This window comes from Scheffersomyces xylosifermentans (genome assembly GCF_036884685.1).
Source record: "Scheffersomyces xylosifermentans strain CBS 12540 chromosome Unknown RJT20scaffold_5, whole genome shotgun sequence".
In the NCBI taxonomy this organism is placed as follows: domain Eukaryota; kingdom Fungi; phylum Ascomycota; class Pichiomycetes; order Serinales; family Debaryomycetaceae; genus Scheffersomyces; species Scheffersomyces xylosifermentans.
The window spans coordinates 960539-977790 of record NW_027042943.1 but is presented as its reverse complement, the minus strand read 5'-3'; the positions used below and the strand labels follow the sequence as shown (position 1 = coordinate 977790).

The window sequence follows — 17252 nt, the reverse complement described above, 5'->3', positions numbered from 1 at the left end:
TTCCCGCAGGGCGGACAGAAAAGACTGGGAATAAGAGAGTGCTGGAGAAGGTAACATGGCACAGGCGGTGACAGCAAAACGGGTGAAATACGGCTGGCATGGGAACTACTGGACAAGTTGCCTAGTTGCCAGTGACCTCCAGCCTATGCCAAAGGGTACAATTTCAAGCCCAAACATGACTATACCATGAAAGGAAATAGACCAAATATACGGGAGTGGAGGCTGGAAAACTAGGCGACATTTTGTTCCCCACCACCAAAAACCTTGCATTAGTACGCGGTCAGAAGCGTCAAACAGTGAGCGATAACGACATTATGCCATGCCCACGGGAGTCTTGGTGCAGCCCAACCCCAAAATACCAGACAATAGTAGGAAAATAGCCAAAAAATATCACAAGAAATAATAATACAATGGAATGCAAAAGCACAAGCGTAAGTAAAGTGCGAACACATGCACAGGCAGAGTGAGATTAATAAATATTAATATCAAGAACTCTCCAGAGGTGGGCGATATTTTTTTAGTAGCAAGCTCAACACCCCAATACTAAGATACAATATTTTCTGGGGCACTGGAACGACATTTTAAAGTTGGCTTCTACAGCCACGACATGGCTCTGGCGCAGAAAATATCTTTATTTTCAACATAGTCTAACCTGATTGGGAAATGTGAGATTTTCTCTTGAATACACGAGAGATGGAACGAATAGAAAAAGATCATTTGAAATGTACTAGCATGTACGACATGACACAGAGAAATGGTGGAATCCAAGTTCCACCGATGGAGGAGAGTCACCCACAGCAACGTAAACTACGAGTTCCAACCCCAAAGCGGATTTGAACCCTCCCTGAATTGCAGGGCTTTTGCAAATGCTCCATTTCCCCCAAACCTTGTTTCCTCCCATGCCGCTTTTATGTCAGCGCAGCCACTCTCTCTTAATCATCGTTTAACAAAACCTTAATCGCAATTAGGAGAGGGGGAGGTCATCTTTTTTTTTTCGTTGACTAGCTGCTGTCAATGATTGTTCCCTGTGCAGGACGTAGATCTCTAATAGATTTTACCCATTTTAGCCTAATCTCAACTATCATGAAATACAATGTGTCGGTAATTGAAATAGCCAGACACGGTATCGAGCAGCGAGCGATGTACAGAGTGTTAAATTTGGAGATATTTTTGCTGATACTTTGCGAGTTGGTTAGAATCTTTCAGCCTACATAGCACTAAAGATAGACACTGCTGATCGCAAGCCCTACGATGTGCTCCCAGGGATGTTGGTGGCATCGCAAATTTCACGTTACATCACTTAACCCCCCTCCTTAGTCGCACTTTAAGCGCATATTTTCTTCTACCTTTATCTACGATGCACTATTTAACATTAAGATTTTGAACCCGAACCCGAATTCAAATTCGTCTATCTACAAAATGACACCGGGGCTCGTCACCCTTCTTCCCCCAGGATTTTCTTTTAAGATACAATCTACGATATTTTCTATGTGGTGGTAAGTTCCGCGATTTTATTATATGAAAGGGAACATACTCTACCTGTAACTCGACAAGGTAGTGTTTCTGTACTTAGTCCCGTTCCTGGCTTCTGTAAGATCAGCGGAAAGAGGAGACGTCAATGGACGGCACAGTTCACTGCACACATCCATTGTCCGAACTCATGTCGAATATTTTATTGTGACATGGAAAAACGATCGCCCTCAACCACAGTGACCGCCGCACGACCACAAACCTGGTTTTTTGGGGGAGATATATCCGCCTGCGGCACGATGCAAATGTGGTATATACTGCGGCACGGATGTATTGCTCCAGTTGCTTTGCTCGCTGCCAAACTATGTGCAGGGCAGCTCTCACTTATCAGTAGTTTGTTTCTTTTTGTTTGCGTCGGACCATCCTAAAAAAAGTCAAACTGAACAAAACCGGATACGATTAGTGATTCGGATAGCAGGGTTGATAAGAACTAACACAGGTGCAAGATTATTAAATAGCGATAGAATAATACTTGACCAGGGCAGTGTCACCAGAAGTTTATTGAAACCAGGTCCAATAATATTAATAAGCTCTCGTGGCATAATAATATTGGTATTAATATTTGAAAACTATCACCAATAATATCCCATAGAGATATTAACTGTCACCAGAAGTTTAAAAGGTACCACAGTTCGCCAGAGAAAAAGGTAAGTAGTATAGATAATAACTGCGGTAGGAAAAACCTTATCCACGAAAATCGCATTTAGCATTAGATACGTCATCTCATCTTGATCAGCGTCGAGATCACCCCACATTCTAGGTTGAAGTCAAGTTGCTAGCACAGACTAGATAGGTAGCACAGACAATAGCGATAAGAGGGTTGAAACTAGTGTGAAGCCTGCTTATACGGAAGATTTGAAAATACCAAGAAGTTCCAGAAAAACACTTTGACGTCGTTAGTGGCTTCCGTGTTTTGGATAATAGAACATCCAAGAAATCGTCGTATTTCGTAAATATCGAACAGCTCATCGGAGCCTAGTGCAAAAGGATTTGCTGAAACGACTTCAAATTTGAAGTAACATACTCTCCACATACAGCAAAAATGGTAAAAGCTAGAAAGATAGCAGTGGTGGGCTCTCGTTCGGTGGGAAAGTCATCGATGACCGTCCGTTTTGTGGAAGATCACTTTGTAGAGTCGTATTACCCAACGATAGAAAACCAGTTTTCGAAAACCATCACTTACAAGAACCAGGACTATGCCATAGAAATTTTGGATACTGCTGGTCAGGACGAGTTCCTGATAATGAATGAAAAACACTTAATAGGTATTCATGGTTATTTATTGGTATACTCAGTTACTTCTCGTCAGTCATTCGAGCTCATCTCGGTGATCAGAGATAAGATTTTGAACTCAATCGGTGCAGATGTCATCCCAATGGTTCTCATTGGAAACAAATGTGATTTAAATCCTCAACGTCAAGTGGAAACTTCAGAAGGCAAACAGTTGGCTGAGACTTTCGGATGCAGATTCTTGGAGAGTTCTGTTCGTGACAATGTAAATATCAACACTGCTTTCGAGAGTTTGATCGATGAAATTGAAGCCATCCAGAACCCTCCCGTCAAGCAAGAGGACAAATGTTTGATTATGTAAATCCCGGTAGATCATAGAATATTTATTATCATTTGTTGTCGTGATACGTTCATTTGCGTTTAATATTTATTATCGTTGCATCCAGTGAAGTTCAACTTCAACACCAAATCAGCAAACGGATGCTCTTTTTACCTGTTTAATACTTTCATGTTCTTTATCTTTCAGGCTTTTCGGTTACTAATGACTATATATATACTGTAACGTCTACAATCTTCTACGTTGAATATTCTTCATTCTTCAGGTTAGAACCTTTACATATTCAAATATATGGCGATACGATACAACTAACGTAGTACTATCAGAGAAGTGTTTTGATAACCATTGAAGAAAGCTTTTCAAATGATGAATTGCAAATTGGTATCGATTGGATGAGATGACGACAACTGCGGCTTCTGACTATACTTGTTAGCCAAGATTTCTCTAGTCTCTTTCAACAAACTGAGATAGGATTGGTTCGGGTTCTGCTTCATCACAGTTAAGAAAGAGTAACTCATGGCACCTGTAGACTTTCCATTTTCTTTGGCATCAGCACTTGTTTGGTCATCTTTGCAACCACTCAAGGTAATAACATCAGCAGGTGAAGTCTTGGTTTGCTTCGTTTGCTCATTAGCCTTTTCCATCTTGTCCTTATTAATAAACGACTTAGCGACTCCCATTATTCCCAGGAGAACAGCTTTTTGGTTTCCTTGACTGTAGGCCTTGAAAGTCTCCAACAATCCGGAACCTGCTTCTTCAAGCAAATTTGGTTCCTTGATTACACCTTTGGTCGAGTACATATATGGCAAGTCCAAAACCGAGCCCGAATGACAAGAGTCAAAAAGGGCAGTTAGTCTAGCACCTTTTGGCAATGGGTTGACCAACAACCTATGAAGATCATCATCATCAATGAAACCAGCTGTTTCGAAATCCAAAGGATAAATAACTTCGTCATTTCCATCAGCCTCGTCTCCGTCTTTATCAGGGGTTTGTCCACCATGACCACTATAGTGGAAGAAAAGGGAATCATTTGGTTGGGCATCTTTGGTTAACCAGCCAATAGCGTCCAAGATATTTTGGCGAGTTGGAACGGCTCTCTTATTGGTTTGTTGATCATCAAGAACAACCATATTATCTGCACTGAATCCCTTTGAAAGAAGGAACTCACGAACATTATGACTATCATTGACACAACCATTGAGTTGATTGGCAGTGCCAGTGTAATTGATACCAATCAAAAGGGCCTTTTTTTTACCGTCACAGCTTGAATATTGGTATTCATAACCTTCGACACCGAATGATTGGGGCTTGTTCGATGGACGAGAGTACTGACCACCACCAGTTCTTCCACCACTTTGGGATTGAGATTGGCTCAATGGACGGGAACCTTGTTCATCTTGCCTTCCGTAGTTTGAATGGTCTTGTTGGCGGCCATACGACTCTTGTTGGCGTCCTTCCTGTCTTCCATATCCTTGTTCTTCTTGTCTTCCATAGTTTTGCTCTTGTTGTCTGCCATAGCCTTGTTCTTGCTGTCTTCCATATCCTTGTTCCTGTTGTCTGCCATGGCCCTGTTCTTCTTCTCTACCATAACCTTGATCTTGCTGTGTACCATAACCTTGCTCCTGTTGTCTTCCATAACCTTCTTCTTGTCTTCTACCACCACTGCTACGGTACAGATCTTCTTCTTCTCTATAGGCACGTTGATCGTTATCACCACGTTGTCCATATCTGTCTCCACTGTAGTCTTGTCTCTCATTTTGTCTACCATATTGACGGCGACTTTCACCTCTATCATCATCACCATACTGGTCTGACCTCCTATTGTCGTCGTTGTCGTCTTCGTCCCTGTTTCTCCTGAACATCTTTACCCAACTAAGTCAATTGCCGTGCTAATGATCTGATGCCTTGCGGTTTAGATCAATTGACACTGATACGTATACCTTTAATGAAATACTACTCGAATCAACTCAAAAACCCAAACACCAAATCCTCCTCGAGGATTCTCATCCAGAAACAAGCTTCCATTCCACAAAGGAATGTCGTGGCTAAATGATATGACATCATACATATAAGTCAGAGAACCTTCGATCAAGATATTGTACATGTGAAATGTCTTAGCTCTACTGCCTATGCAGCACTGATCCTGAAATTTCGGAGTCTAAAACCCACGACTTTCTGCCGTGTCTACTTTCAGAGTAGTCAGAACAGTGCCCCAATCAACAAACTCGTTCCCCACACCCTTCCAACCTTTCCACCAGTTAATCCTTCTCTGCTACAAACACTTCATCAGCCATCACGTAACCCCATATTTTGCATATTTCGCACCCTAATCGCACCTCTCTTAAGGGGTATTTTCTCTACTTCTTGGAAATTATAAGCCTCTCTCTAAAACACCTAACAAAATATGGCTTAAGGGGTATAAAGCATCATATTGCTGCGTCATGGATGCAAATATATTACGTCGCGCAGCTCGTGCAGCGCGCACATTATACTATTGGGGGCGTGCGCCTACCGAATATCTATCACCGGTTTTAATTTTCAGAATAACTTGATTTTGTTAGGCGTATCCGAATTTTAAGGTGATAACGGCTAGAGTTTATAGTAATTACTTTGCTATTATCGGTGTACCGGTAGAACAACTAGCTATACGGATACCACAGAAACACCATGAACTGGTTTGAAAAGAGAAAAAAGAAGCTTAAGCCGGTGAAACCTGGTCCTCTTTACTCCGAAGATGGAATCCCGTACGATTACATTGTAGTGATAGACGCCGGGTCAAAAGGGTCAAGGGTTTACGTGTACAATTGGCTCAACCCAGCGGTTGCCTTAGAGAAGAAGCACAATTTGGCCGAAGCATATAGCAAGCCAAAGCTCAATTTGTTGAAGCGGTTTTCAGAGCCTAGATCTGAGCCGGAAGAAGGTGTTGAATCAGATGACTCCGACTCCGATTCCGATGACGATGACGACGATAAGGAAGAAACTCCAGAAAAGAATAAGAAAGGAGGCAAGAAGAATAAGGGAAATAAAGATGACAAGAAAAAGAAAAAGAAGAAGTTGGAACTGGTCAAATTCCCAAAGATCAATTCCAAGAAGAAATGGCATCAGAAAGTCAAGCCAGGCATTTCTTCATTCAACAGCAGTCCACAGAAAATTGGCAAACATCACTTGAATTATTTGCTCCGCTTGGCCAGTTCAGTGGTGCCAAAGTCACAGCATTATCGTACACCTATTTTCTTGCATTCAACAGCAGGTATGAGACTCTTAAACCCCACAGAACAACAACAGATTCTCGACAATATCTGCTCATACATCAGTTCCAATTCGGACTTCTATATTCCTGAATGCTCCAGTCATGTAAATGTTATTGACGGAGATATAGAGGGAATTTATGGATGGCTATCAATAAATTCGCTTAAAGGTGCATTAGACCACCCAGAGAAACACGACCATGGTAAAAATCACAATACTTACGGGTTACTAGACATGGGAGGAGCTTCTACACAAGTGGTATTTCAACCAAATAAAACTGAAATCGATGAGCACCTGAACAATTTGTTTAGAATTAGCTTTGCCGAAGTACCTATTATCGCCAATAGGTCTGAAAGAGAAGTGAAATCAGTTGGTGATTACAACATACCCGAAAGAAAAGAATTTAATGTATATTCAGACTCATTCCTTGGTTTTGGAATGTACCAGGCCCATAATCGCTATCTCTCATCTCTTTTCCATTCGTATTTGGAAGAACACGATGTGAATGAACAAAGTCGTATATTCAAGAGCATTGGAACACCAATTCCTGATCCCTGCTTACCCAAGGGCTATACAACAAAGGCAGAAATTGATGATTACTCGGTCGACTTCACTGGTGAGAGCGACTTCTCCAAATGTCTTACAAAGATATTCCCAGTATTGCTGAACAACACATATAGTGCAGCACAAGGTAAGAGCGGAAATTGTAAGCAGTTTAGTGAAGAGGATCAAGTCAGTTCATGCTTATTGAACGATTTAATTCCAGCTTTTGACTTTGATGTGAACCATTTTGTTGGGGTTAGTGGTTATTGGGATGCTATTAGTAGCTTATTGAGCTATGAAAATGTTAAAGGTCCAGCAAGTAAACGTGACAACGAGGACTCTCCGAAAGATGATGGTTCAACATCAGAGAAGCCAGATGACAGCGCAGATACGTATGATTATAAAGTAATCTACACACAGACCAATAAGATATGTTCTCTGCCACTTGGTACATTAATCGAATTAAATACAGCAAAACCTGCTAGTAAACAATTGACTGATGAAGAGTTATCTGAATTGTGTTTCAAGTCTTCCTGGATCTTGAACTTCTTGCATTTGGGATTGGGTTTCCCTAGACTTGGTATTGACAACGAACCAGCCAAGAACAAGCATTTCAAGTCGTTAGAGCTTGTAGAAGATATTGGAGGATCTTCCTTTTCATGGACTTTGGGAAGGGCTATCCTCTATGCCAATGATGAATATGTTCAAGCATTCAATAATTATACCATTAAAATATTGAATTTGAGCGCAGAGGATATAGAAGCATCATCAGAACACTTTTTGAAGAAGCCAGGTTTCTATCATACTGCTTCTTCCAGCGTTTACCATTTTGGTGCTGAACAGAACGGCATACCACCCCGCCCTATGTTCGTTGCCCCAAGAGATGGCGAGAAATACCATCATTACGATTATGAAACACCATATAGAGTGGATAGCCTGGAGCTGAAGTGGTACATCGAGCCACATCGTTGGTACGGTATTGTTATTTTCATTGGATTGTTGGGCTTTATTGGCTGGCTTATGTTGGGAAGAAGTGGTAGATCACTTGTTGTTGAACGTGGCAAGAATAAGTTGAAGAGATTTATTCAGCCTTTGCTCAGACGTCCTACTTATATTGCCGTTCCCTTCGATGGAGATGCTGAAATCAGCGCTGCTAGCCGGAATTCCAACTTAGATTTAGAGACTGGAGATGGGTATGAACTCAATGACTTCATTGACCCTATCGACAACAAAGTGCTTTCATCTTCGGAGGAAGCTGACTCTCAGTTCAAGATTGATAGCGATGACGAATAAGGGTTTATACAAATAGGATGAATAGATATTGGCTTTTTTTTACATGGATAGGACATTCTATAGACATATAGTTGAAACAGCATATTTAAGAGAAAGAATTACCCGGTAGTCAGTATGAAGTTAGAGCAAATTGCGTATCTTCGAATATTAAGTTGATCAGCTACTTACAATATCGTAGACGACTCTAGTAACCATCACTTCATCTGCTCCTATCCACTCCACAAACCAGTTAGTATTACACCAATTTTTACCTGAAACCCTTCAACAACTGACCACCACTACACAAATCATACAAAAACAGATAAATACGAAATAAAACCACCAAAACTATAGACTTCCTCCAATTTGCCCGGCGTCTATGCCTTTCTTCCAAACCTTTTGTTCCAATTACACCACAATACTCCCCTAACAAAAAGTGTAGTACTTTTTTTTGCCAGAATTGCAGCCTTCCTAAAACGAACAGTTCCGGGTCACTTACCGTTACGTCTCTGTTACGTAGTCCATCAAACAACCCAAGCACACAATCGAACGTGCCCTCCTAGTGGTGTCGGTTGTGAATCCTTCATGTTGCTTCCTGATTACGGCCCGGTTCGGCTGACTCGTGCAGTGGCCGCAAAAAAGATTTCGCAATCGAGCTAAATTGTGGCGCATGATCATAAAATTATACGAATTTCATGGGGCTTGACCACCCCTTAAGGCAGAGGCAGAGGTAGAGGGAGTGGGAGAGAGTTGGAGGAAGAGGGCGAGTGAGAGAGGGGGAAGAGATTGTGAGAGAGAGAGAGAGCCATAGTAAGGTTTAGGCGGGAAAGTCAGGTTAATCCATTATACGGGGTGCCATGGAATGGGATGAGCTCTTTTGCGGCCGGAACAAGCTATCAATTGGGCAATAAGAATTTGGCTATTCCTAATGGAATTTTAAAGATGCAGAATATTTTATATGCGGATCTATAGGTTCCTTATTGGCTCTATGTTATTGCAATACGGTTTTTATAGTTAATTTCTATACTCTGAATTGTTTATTTCTGTACTCCTAAATGTTAATTTCTGTATTATTATGAATGAAAATGAATAATATGAAAAAATATGAAGAATGATGATGATGAATAATTATATAGTTAACTCTACCCTTTACCTAAACTGAAACAACGTATTTCTCTCCCTTGGCACCCAATGCCTCTAAATCCTTTAATGCGTCGTCAATGATGTGAAGTCCTCCCTTGTATTGTCTGTATCTGACAGGCTTGATTTTATTGTCGTTGAATAGATGGGTGGTTGTGTCTACAAACTTCTTTCCAAAGGCTACGTCTTCGTGGAATCTCTTGATAATGACTTCTCTGACTTCGACCGATTCTGGAGTTTCCTTTGGTGTTCCCACAATTCCAGAGAAAAGTGGTTTTGATGATAATTTTGAGGAATAGGTGTCAAGGATCTCTAAAACAGCAGCTGAAGTTTCCTTGGAAACGGTGTCAACACCGTATTGAATACCTTCAGGTGAAAACTCACCAGCCCTTCTGATTATTTCTTCTCTGGGCAAGTAACGATCTATGACGATATCAGCTCCAGATTGTTTTAAGTAAGCTTCGTGCTCTAAACTGGCAATTGAGATAACCTTCAATCCATGCAATTTGGCCAACTGAGTGATGTAGATACCAACTACTGTAGCTCCTCCCCAGATCAATAATGTACCGTTGTGTGGAACAACATTTTCAGTTAATTCAAATCCAAAGCTGTTGTAGAATATCACACCTGCGGTAACAAGACCAACTCCGATAGTAGCACCATCTTCGAATGAAAAAGACTCTGGTAACTTCCATACCAATCTGGAGTCGATAGCTGTATATTGTTGGAATGTCAGGGTCCTGTTATCTCTGTAACTTGTACTACTGACTATGACTTTGTCGCCAACTTTGAATTGTTGTGGGTCAACAGATTTACCGGTTTTAACAACGACACCACTGCTCTCTCTACCGTTAATCCATGGGAAGTGGTAAATACCAAATCCGTATTTCTTTCCCTTCCAATCGATTGGATTGAGGCCAATGGCTTTGTTATTCACTAAGATATCATGGTCATGAACTTCTGGGACTGGGAAGTCATGCTGTAATTTCAAAGGTTCTTGGAAATGGGTGATCAGCAAGGCTGATTGTGATCTTTGGCTGAAAGTTATCTGAGAAACTTCAACTTCTTCGTAAGCCTCCACAGTGACTTGAGTCTGATTTTTAAGATCAGTTCTCTTGCCCTGGTGAATCGTAGTGTTTGAAAGGGTGGCCAGCATCTTACAATTAGCGGATTTCTGTCACAAGAGAAGACGAAATGTTACTACAGAACCGAACAATCTACAAACTACATTTTCTCCGATAACAAAGGATTTCTGACCTTATATATATCTACAGATTTGCATGCATAATATGACTCCAACCGTTACTATACAGCTGTGGAACCAAATGCCTTGGCTACAGGTTGTGCCTGCCATACCATTTAAAAAAAAAAATCAGTCCGTTTCAGCTCATTTCTGCCCGAACCGAAAATGAACAGTACACCGTCTCATCCTACCACACACAGAACTCACAGCACAGAACCTAGAATAATCACAATAAAACCATCCATGCCCAGATCGGGTCCCCAATACATACATCCTCTACCGGTGGGTGAAAAATTTGTGTAAAAAAACAGTGGCTTCTGAAGTGTATGAATGCAAAAAAAAAAAAAAGATTTGCAATTGCTAACCGTATGGACCAAATAGGAAATTCGCATCCACAGTTTGACGGTGTTATCTTAGAGACGCACATGCTGTCATTGCGAGCTTAGGAGGTGATGGGGAGCTGACTACAGGAAAAATGCCAGTGAAATTGGAACCGGGGCGGTGGATGATGGGCGGTCAGGTGTCGGGAGAGACCCATGGGTGGTTGTGTGTGGTGAGCTCTGTGGGAGGTGGGAGGTGGGAGGTGGGTTTATTGTCTAAATGCAAGTCTTGTCGTGAATAAAAATTTTAAATTAGTCTCTGTGCTTAGAGAAAACATGCCCTGAGGTTGGCGGTTTAAGTTGTCTCTGTGGCTCTATATACATTTTGGGACTAAGCTAATTTATACAACGGCAAAGCAATTTAACTGCAAAGAAGTTATTTTGCAAGCGAGCTTTTGAGGTGATCGTGGATCCGTAGATATGATCGGTTGAGTTTGTGGATTTCGCTTTTAAACCGTGCCGACCCTGATTTGTACCTGGGGCTCGGATTCGGGTTCTTGTTTTCCTAATAATTCTGTTTTCTTTAAGGTTATCAGTGTTCTATCTCTATGAGGGTCCACACCTTGCATTCGGAGTATTTTTGATTAGATTGTTCTCTCAACCGTTATTTCCATGTTGTAGATAGATAACGTTGTACCCACAACTGGCTCTTTGTCTCTTCTTTTTAATTAATGCAATTTAGCCAGCGGTGTGGATATATGCTGTGGTGGTGCAAACGGTCAAGTTGCAATAAATCCGTAATACTCAAGCGAATTTGCTAAAAAGGATACTACTATTGACGCCACCAAATCCGAAAGAGTTGCATAAAGCATATTTAACTTCCTTCTCCTTGCTGTGGTTAGGAACGTAATCAAATTTGGTGAAGTTCTCTGCTTGGTCGTCCTTGTGGCCTCCAACACTCTCCAAGTTCAACGTTGGTGGTATGGTTGAATACTTAATAGCCTTAATTGTGAAAATGGATTCCACTGCACCGGCAGCTCCTAACAAGTGCCCTATAGATGACTTTGTAGACGAGACCGACAATTCCTTTTTGGTGTTGCCGAACAACCGGAGGATTGCATTGTTCTCTGCACGGTCTCCAATTACAGTAGACGTAGCGTGGGCGTTGACGTAGTCAACTTCATTAGGGTCAATTCCACTTCTTTCTACGGCCATTTTCATTGACAAATAAGCACCTTCGCCAGTCTCCATTGGAGCAGTGATGTGATGGGCGTCGCCTGAGAGACCATAACCCTTGATTTCCGCATATATATCCTTTGGATCAACACCTCTTTCCAATGCGTGGTCCAAATCCTCCACGATCAAAATACCCGAACCTTCACTCAATACAAATCCATTTCTATCTCCATCAAAGGGCCTGCTGGCTTTCTTGGGATCTTCGTTGTAGTCTGTAACGACGGATCTAGCTCTCGCAAATCCAGCAAGCGCCAAAGGATGGATTGAAGATTCAGTTCCTCCACACACCATAATATTAGCGTAGTCGTTCTTTATGAAGTTGTAAGCATCCCCAATAGCATGCAATCCCGTAGCACACGCGGTCGAAACCGAGTGCAATGGGCCTTGCAACCCGTACTTAATGGAGATATTGCCCGCAGCCATATTGGTTAGCAATTTTGGAATGAATAAAGGCTGAACCTTCTTGTAACCACTACTATTAAACAGTACAGAATTGTCATATATGTCATGAAATGATCCAATTCCACTTCCTACAGCTACACCAAACTTTTCCTTATTAATCCCATCAAGATTTGACAACTTTGCATCTAAGAGAGCCTCTTTCGTAGCTACAAGTCCATATTGGGCAAAAAGTGCCAACCTTCGAGCTTCTCCTTTGTCAAAGTGGTCCTCGCTACTCCACTGATGGTCCTTTATTGATCCCTCGGGAATTTTTCCTATAACCTTCGAAGGGATCTGGGACCAACCCGCCGTCTCATAGTCTGGTAAGCTAGTGGTCGATATAAGTCCACTTTTACCAGCAACTAAGTTCCGCCAAGTTGGGGCCACGCCAACTCCCAAAGGAGTAACGAGTCCAAGTCCAGTTACAACCACTCTTCTGGACATTTTAACGGTATTCTGGCTTAAGAACCACTGGTATGATTAATTATAAATCATTTGCAATTCCGTTATTTGATATTTCTATTTCCGTGATTTTTCAGGAATTCCGGGGGTGTCTAGTGACAGTTCCGGACATATAGAGATGGGCTTAAGAACATGATGATAACTTGGGGTAAAAGAAGGGTTAAAAGAAGGGTTAAAAGAAGCCAGTAGAACTATTGGTAATTGTTCATTACTACGTGGTGAGCTTGTTGTATATATCTATGTATGCTTGTAGTCGTTTTTCGTCGCCAACGACGAAATTTATGCAATCTTCAACAAGATCTTCAGCAAGATCTAGTCTGTTAATTAGGGTGATCCACTTATCAAAATCTGAGTCTTCAGATTCTTGGATGGTTCGTATGAATTCCTTGTCTTGGACAGGGACAGAAGTCAATCGTGAAGCAAGAAATTCGTCCAATTTGAACTTCTTGAGGTTGACGTTCGTCGGGAAAGACTCTGTCTTCTTTGCCCTCTTCTCGAATTCTGATTGTTCTGCTATCATAAGTTTGAACTTACGATAGTTACTGTCCTTAACTTTGGGTGCCAAATCGATATCATTTATCTGTTGATGATGTTTATTATAGAATTCTTGGTAGAAGGACGTCTTAATCTCCTTCTTGAAACCTTGAAGGAAATTGTAGAATTGCAAGATATCAGTCGGATACTTCTTAGGAGAATCGTCCTCCTCCGGACCAGAAGGATTTAGCACTTCCTGATCTTGCTTGGATTGACACCATTCGTCAAATATTGCTTCACGCTTGTTGGCATCTTCTATGGCATAAAACTCAGCGCATTTGACAAACTCCAGGATAAGTTCTTCTTCAATTAACGGCCAAGAATCGTAGGGTGATATGCGGTCTGAGAATCTGTCAAGGAGTCTTTTAAACTCCTGTCTCTGTAGTTCATTGTCTTCCTCTACTTCATTGCCATCAAGGTCAAGATCAATACCTTCGTTAACTTCTTCTTCAGAAAGATCGAGATCTAATCCTGAGTTTTCATTTTCTGAATTTTCTGAGTTTTCATCTTCACTGTTGGACTTTGCTTCTAACTGATCACCACGAGTTTCATTTAGAATCACATTATCCAGCTCCGATGGATGTTTGTGGTCTTCTTTCACGTCCTTTTCATCTTCAACATCATCTTGATCTCCGATTTCATCTTCATCTTCATCTTCACTTGATGAATACCCCGAAACAAGGCCAGCTGAAGGCTTTGAGGGTTCTGTTTCTTCTTTCCCTTTCCTTTCCTGTTCATTCTCCTTCAAGAAACCTTCTTCTTGAAGAAGGTTTCTGATAAACTGGTTCCTTGCTTCGTCATCTTCTTCATCTTCGTCTTCGTCCTCCTCCTTGTCTTCCTCTTCTTCAACACTGCTGACCACAACATCTTCTCCTTCTTGCTTTCTCTTCGTATCTACCCTTGATTCATCTACTACTGCATCTTGCGTAGACTCTTTTCTAGCATCTTGAACCTTTTGATCCTTCTTGAAATAGTAGTTGTCCAAGCCCTTCAAGCCTACGTTTCTTGCTGTGAGCAATGCTACAACATCGAATTCTATAGCTTTTACAAACTCGTCGATGTCCAAGTCATCGAAGCTCTCAGCTAAGTCAGCTAATTGCCAGAACGACTTCTTCAACGCCTTGTTGAAGTAGAAATGGTAGTTCTTCGATGTGAGTATCAAATACCAGTTCCCATTGTGAACCGACGATTCTGAAGCAGAATATTTGATCTCGTATTGATTCGTTGGATGCCCGACTTTAGACGTCATATCTCTAGTTTAAACCGTCACTCCACCAATACCTACTCTATTACACTGACTTGTCTGACTCTCTTCACACTCACTAACAACTGGTCTACTAATCACTAACTGATTTTGTCGCATTCGTTCTCCGGAGTTCGCACCCGAAGTCTGAAAAGGGGTCACTGGTTGGTCACATGGTGGTTGTAAATGTGGGAATTTTGATGGTGTTGTAAATTATCATGGGATTGTATCATGGGATTATCATGGGATTGTTACATGTGGGCAAACAGATCAAATCCGGATTTTATTAAATAAGTAAATACATACAAAGTGGACTTCGTAGTCGATACGGACAATCCTGGCACGGGCCGTAAATAGTTCATAAATAAATAAGCTGTAGAAACCAAACAATACAGTAATAATAGTAATAGTAGTAGGAATAATAAAATTTTGTAGTTGTAGTTGTTGCCAAACACTAGACTGATGGTGCCAAAAAAATGGTGATATGGTTACCAACGAGGTTCAAGCGCTCTGCAATTTTATGATGTGTGAAAGTATTGGTTTTTTTTTTGAGGAGACGTATCGTAAAATCGTTATAACTGGGAAATGTCTCGCTAACTAGCAGCAAGAGTCCCATAAAAGAAGGAAAAATTGTAGTTCAAGGACACTAATGTCCTACTACTGATAAACAACCATAACTGGCATTTATCACCACCAAAGAGAGAATATTAAACCATCAGACCCTGCCTGAAAAAGTCTGAACACAATATCACCGCCAAAGAAGTATAAAAAGTTGAATTAAATGTGCAAAGTACACCCAGTGCTGTTGAGGCTGGAAAGGGGTAATAGGAACTTAAGAGACTTATTGAATAGCTCTAAATACGATTGTAGGAGATATACCATTTTTGCCATGCTTGAAACAACCGAAACAATATGCAATAATTTTGGTATCTATCTTGTAGTTAAATGAATATGCTTATCAGCTGACCAACATGTTCACTGACATCTTCATCCGCTTCTTCTCAGAAACCTCGAATTCCTTATTGGTTGAAGTGCCAGGAGGTGTTGATGTGACAGGATGTGACAAGATCTTGGATGAAGCACTATAATTGTTGGTGGTGCTTACCGAGGAAGCAGGCGACAACAAAGTTCTTGTGAGATCCGAGTTATCAATACTACGTCTACTAGATGGTGAACCGCCCGATGAAGACGACGAAGAATCATCGTCATGAGTGGAGCTGGAGTGGTGGTAATGGTTGATTTCGTTGCGTTTGTACAGTTTCCTTATTCTGCTGACGGCCAACTCACTGCCTTGATGCAAATTTTTGGCATGCCTCAAGAGCAAGTCTCTTCTGGAGAAGGGTCGAGAGCATATGCCGCAAGTGAATGGTTTTAATTTGTTGTGGGTGCTGAGGGTATGTCTGGTAAGATGTTCTTCTCTGGTGAATGCCCTATTACATTGCTTACAGTTGTAAATTCTAGGGTTTCCCGAGGGAGTCTTTGTTCCATAGTTGGCAGTCTTTTGGTCGGGAGAGCCAGGGTCCTGGTCATCTATGGGCGACGGAGGAGCAGTGGATTTTGGTGTCGTTGTTGATATGTTTGTGGGGGATGGAAGTTCCTGATTATAATGGGAAACTTCGCTCATGGAGAAGGTATTGACTTGAAGTGGAAATAGTTTTCTTAGAATGGTTGTTGATATGAATAAGTGCCTCGGGTGAACTACAATAGCACAGAACGACTGGGGGATTTTACAAGCTGCTGACGGTGAACGTAAAGATTTTAGTTTAAATCGAAGGGTGCCTGGATCCTTAAAAAAGAACTTATATATGCCAGATATAAATGTTTCTATAGCTAAAACCGAGGGTTCGAAGATTTTGGACAGAAGGAGATATGACCCTAATGGGACGAGTTAAACGAATTGGACCAATGCTATGAAAATAATGGGGCAACGACGAACGAAGATAAATAGGCTGCTCGATAACCCAAATAATACAAAGTTTCGGACTGTTTTGAAAGATAACGTAGCCGATATTGTGCACAAGCGAATTTGGCAAGGAACAGGCTGCTATTTAAATCAAATGTGTTTTCACCTCGATATTCCCATCCTCTAGTGAAACCCTACAAACAGAGAAATTCATATATTGCTAATCCCATCTGGAAAAATTACTTAATAGAGGAGGGGGTGGTTTTGTGTAATGTATACCCCCGCATTATTATTTTTTTGGAGCCTTCAAACTGGCGTGTTGCGCACGACCTGGTCTACATGCAGGAAACATTCACAAGTCGTGCGTGTTCCCAAACGCTAGTCGGCAGTCTGAAGCAAGCACGTGAAGCTTGGCTGAAAGGGTGTAACAAGGGGGGAAGGGCAGAGAGAGAGAGGGGGGCGGCCAGTTATAATGATCTTAAGCGTTTAACATGCCTTGCTCATGCCCCTGATGGCATCGATAGAATCTGGCTGACTAATTTGGCACCCGTTTGATCGAATAGAAAAAC

General features: G+C 41.4%; 7 protein-coding genes across 7 annotated transcripts; 2 read left to right on the top strand and 5 right to left on the bottom strand. All coding sequences in view use genetic code 12, as the record gives it.

The window, feature by feature from the left end:
• The first annotated feature begins 2428 nt into the window (after positions 1–2428).
• Positions 2429–3288, top strand: RHB1 (putative GTPase). The gene has a single exon (XM_064920367.1). It carries the CDS (start codon positions 2573–2575, stop codon positions 3119–3121), a length of 549 nt encoding a protein of 182 aa, XP_064773763.1. The 5' UTR covers positions 2429–2572; the 3' UTR covers positions 3122–3288.
• A 168-nt stretch (positions 3289–3456) lies between these two features.
• MCA1 (Ca(2+)-dependent cysteine protease) lies at positions 3457–5379 on the bottom strand (the record flags this gene model as incomplete). The annotated part of the gene is made up of 2 exons (XM_064919033.1): positions 4683–5379; positions 3457–4598 (listed from the first exon to the last, which is right to left on the bottom strand). Exons 1-2 carry the CDS (start codon positions 4957–4959, stop codon positions 3457–3459), a joined length of 1419 nt encoding a protein of 472 aa, XP_064773762.1. The 5' UTR covers positions 4960–5379.
• Positions 5380–5538: 159 nt separating this feature from the next.
• RJT20DRAFT_145797 (nucleoside diphosphatase) lies at positions 5539–8182 on the top strand (the record flags this gene model as incomplete). Its single annotated transcript, XM_064918825.1, has 2 exons — positions 5539–5625; positions 5783–8182. 2 exons carry the CDS (start codon positions 5539–5541, stop codon positions 8180–8182), a joined length of 2487 nt encoding a protein of 828 aa, XP_064773761.1.
• Positions 8183–9314: 1132 nt separating this feature from the next.
• RJT20DRAFT_97329 (uncharacterized protein) lies at positions 9315–10457 on the bottom strand (the record flags this gene model as incomplete). The annotated part of the gene is made up of 1 exon (XM_064921670.1): positions 9315–10457. The coding sequence occupies one exon, from the start codon at positions 10455–10457 to the stop codon at positions 9315–9317; it is 1143 nt and encodes a 380-aa protein (XP_064773760.1).
• A 1211-nt stretch (positions 10458–11668) lies between these two features.
• Positions 11669–12985, bottom strand: CEM1 (fatty acid synthase; the record flags this gene model as incomplete). Its single annotated transcript, XM_064921642.1, has 1 exon — positions 11669–12985. The coding sequence occupies one exon, from the start codon at positions 12983–12985 to the stop codon at positions 11669–11671; it is 1317 nt and encodes a 438-aa protein (XP_064773759.1).
• A 52-nt stretch (positions 12986–13037) lies between these two features.
• Positions 13038–15262, bottom strand: RJT20DRAFT_48997 (uncharacterized protein). The gene has a single exon (XM_064920365.1). It carries the CDS (start codon positions 14784–14786, stop codon positions 13215–13217), a length of 1572 nt encoding a protein of 523 aa, XP_064773758.1. The 5' UTR covers positions 14787–15262; the 3' UTR covers positions 13038–13214.
• TRY4 (Try4p) lies at positions 15263–16886 on the bottom strand. The gene has a single exon (XM_064920366.1). It carries the CDS (start codon positions 16402–16404, stop codon positions 15739–15741), a length of 666 nt encoding a protein of 221 aa, XP_064773757.1. The 5' UTR covers positions 16405–16886; the 3' UTR covers positions 15263–15738.
• Between the last annotated feature and the right edge of the window lie 366 nt (positions 16887–17252).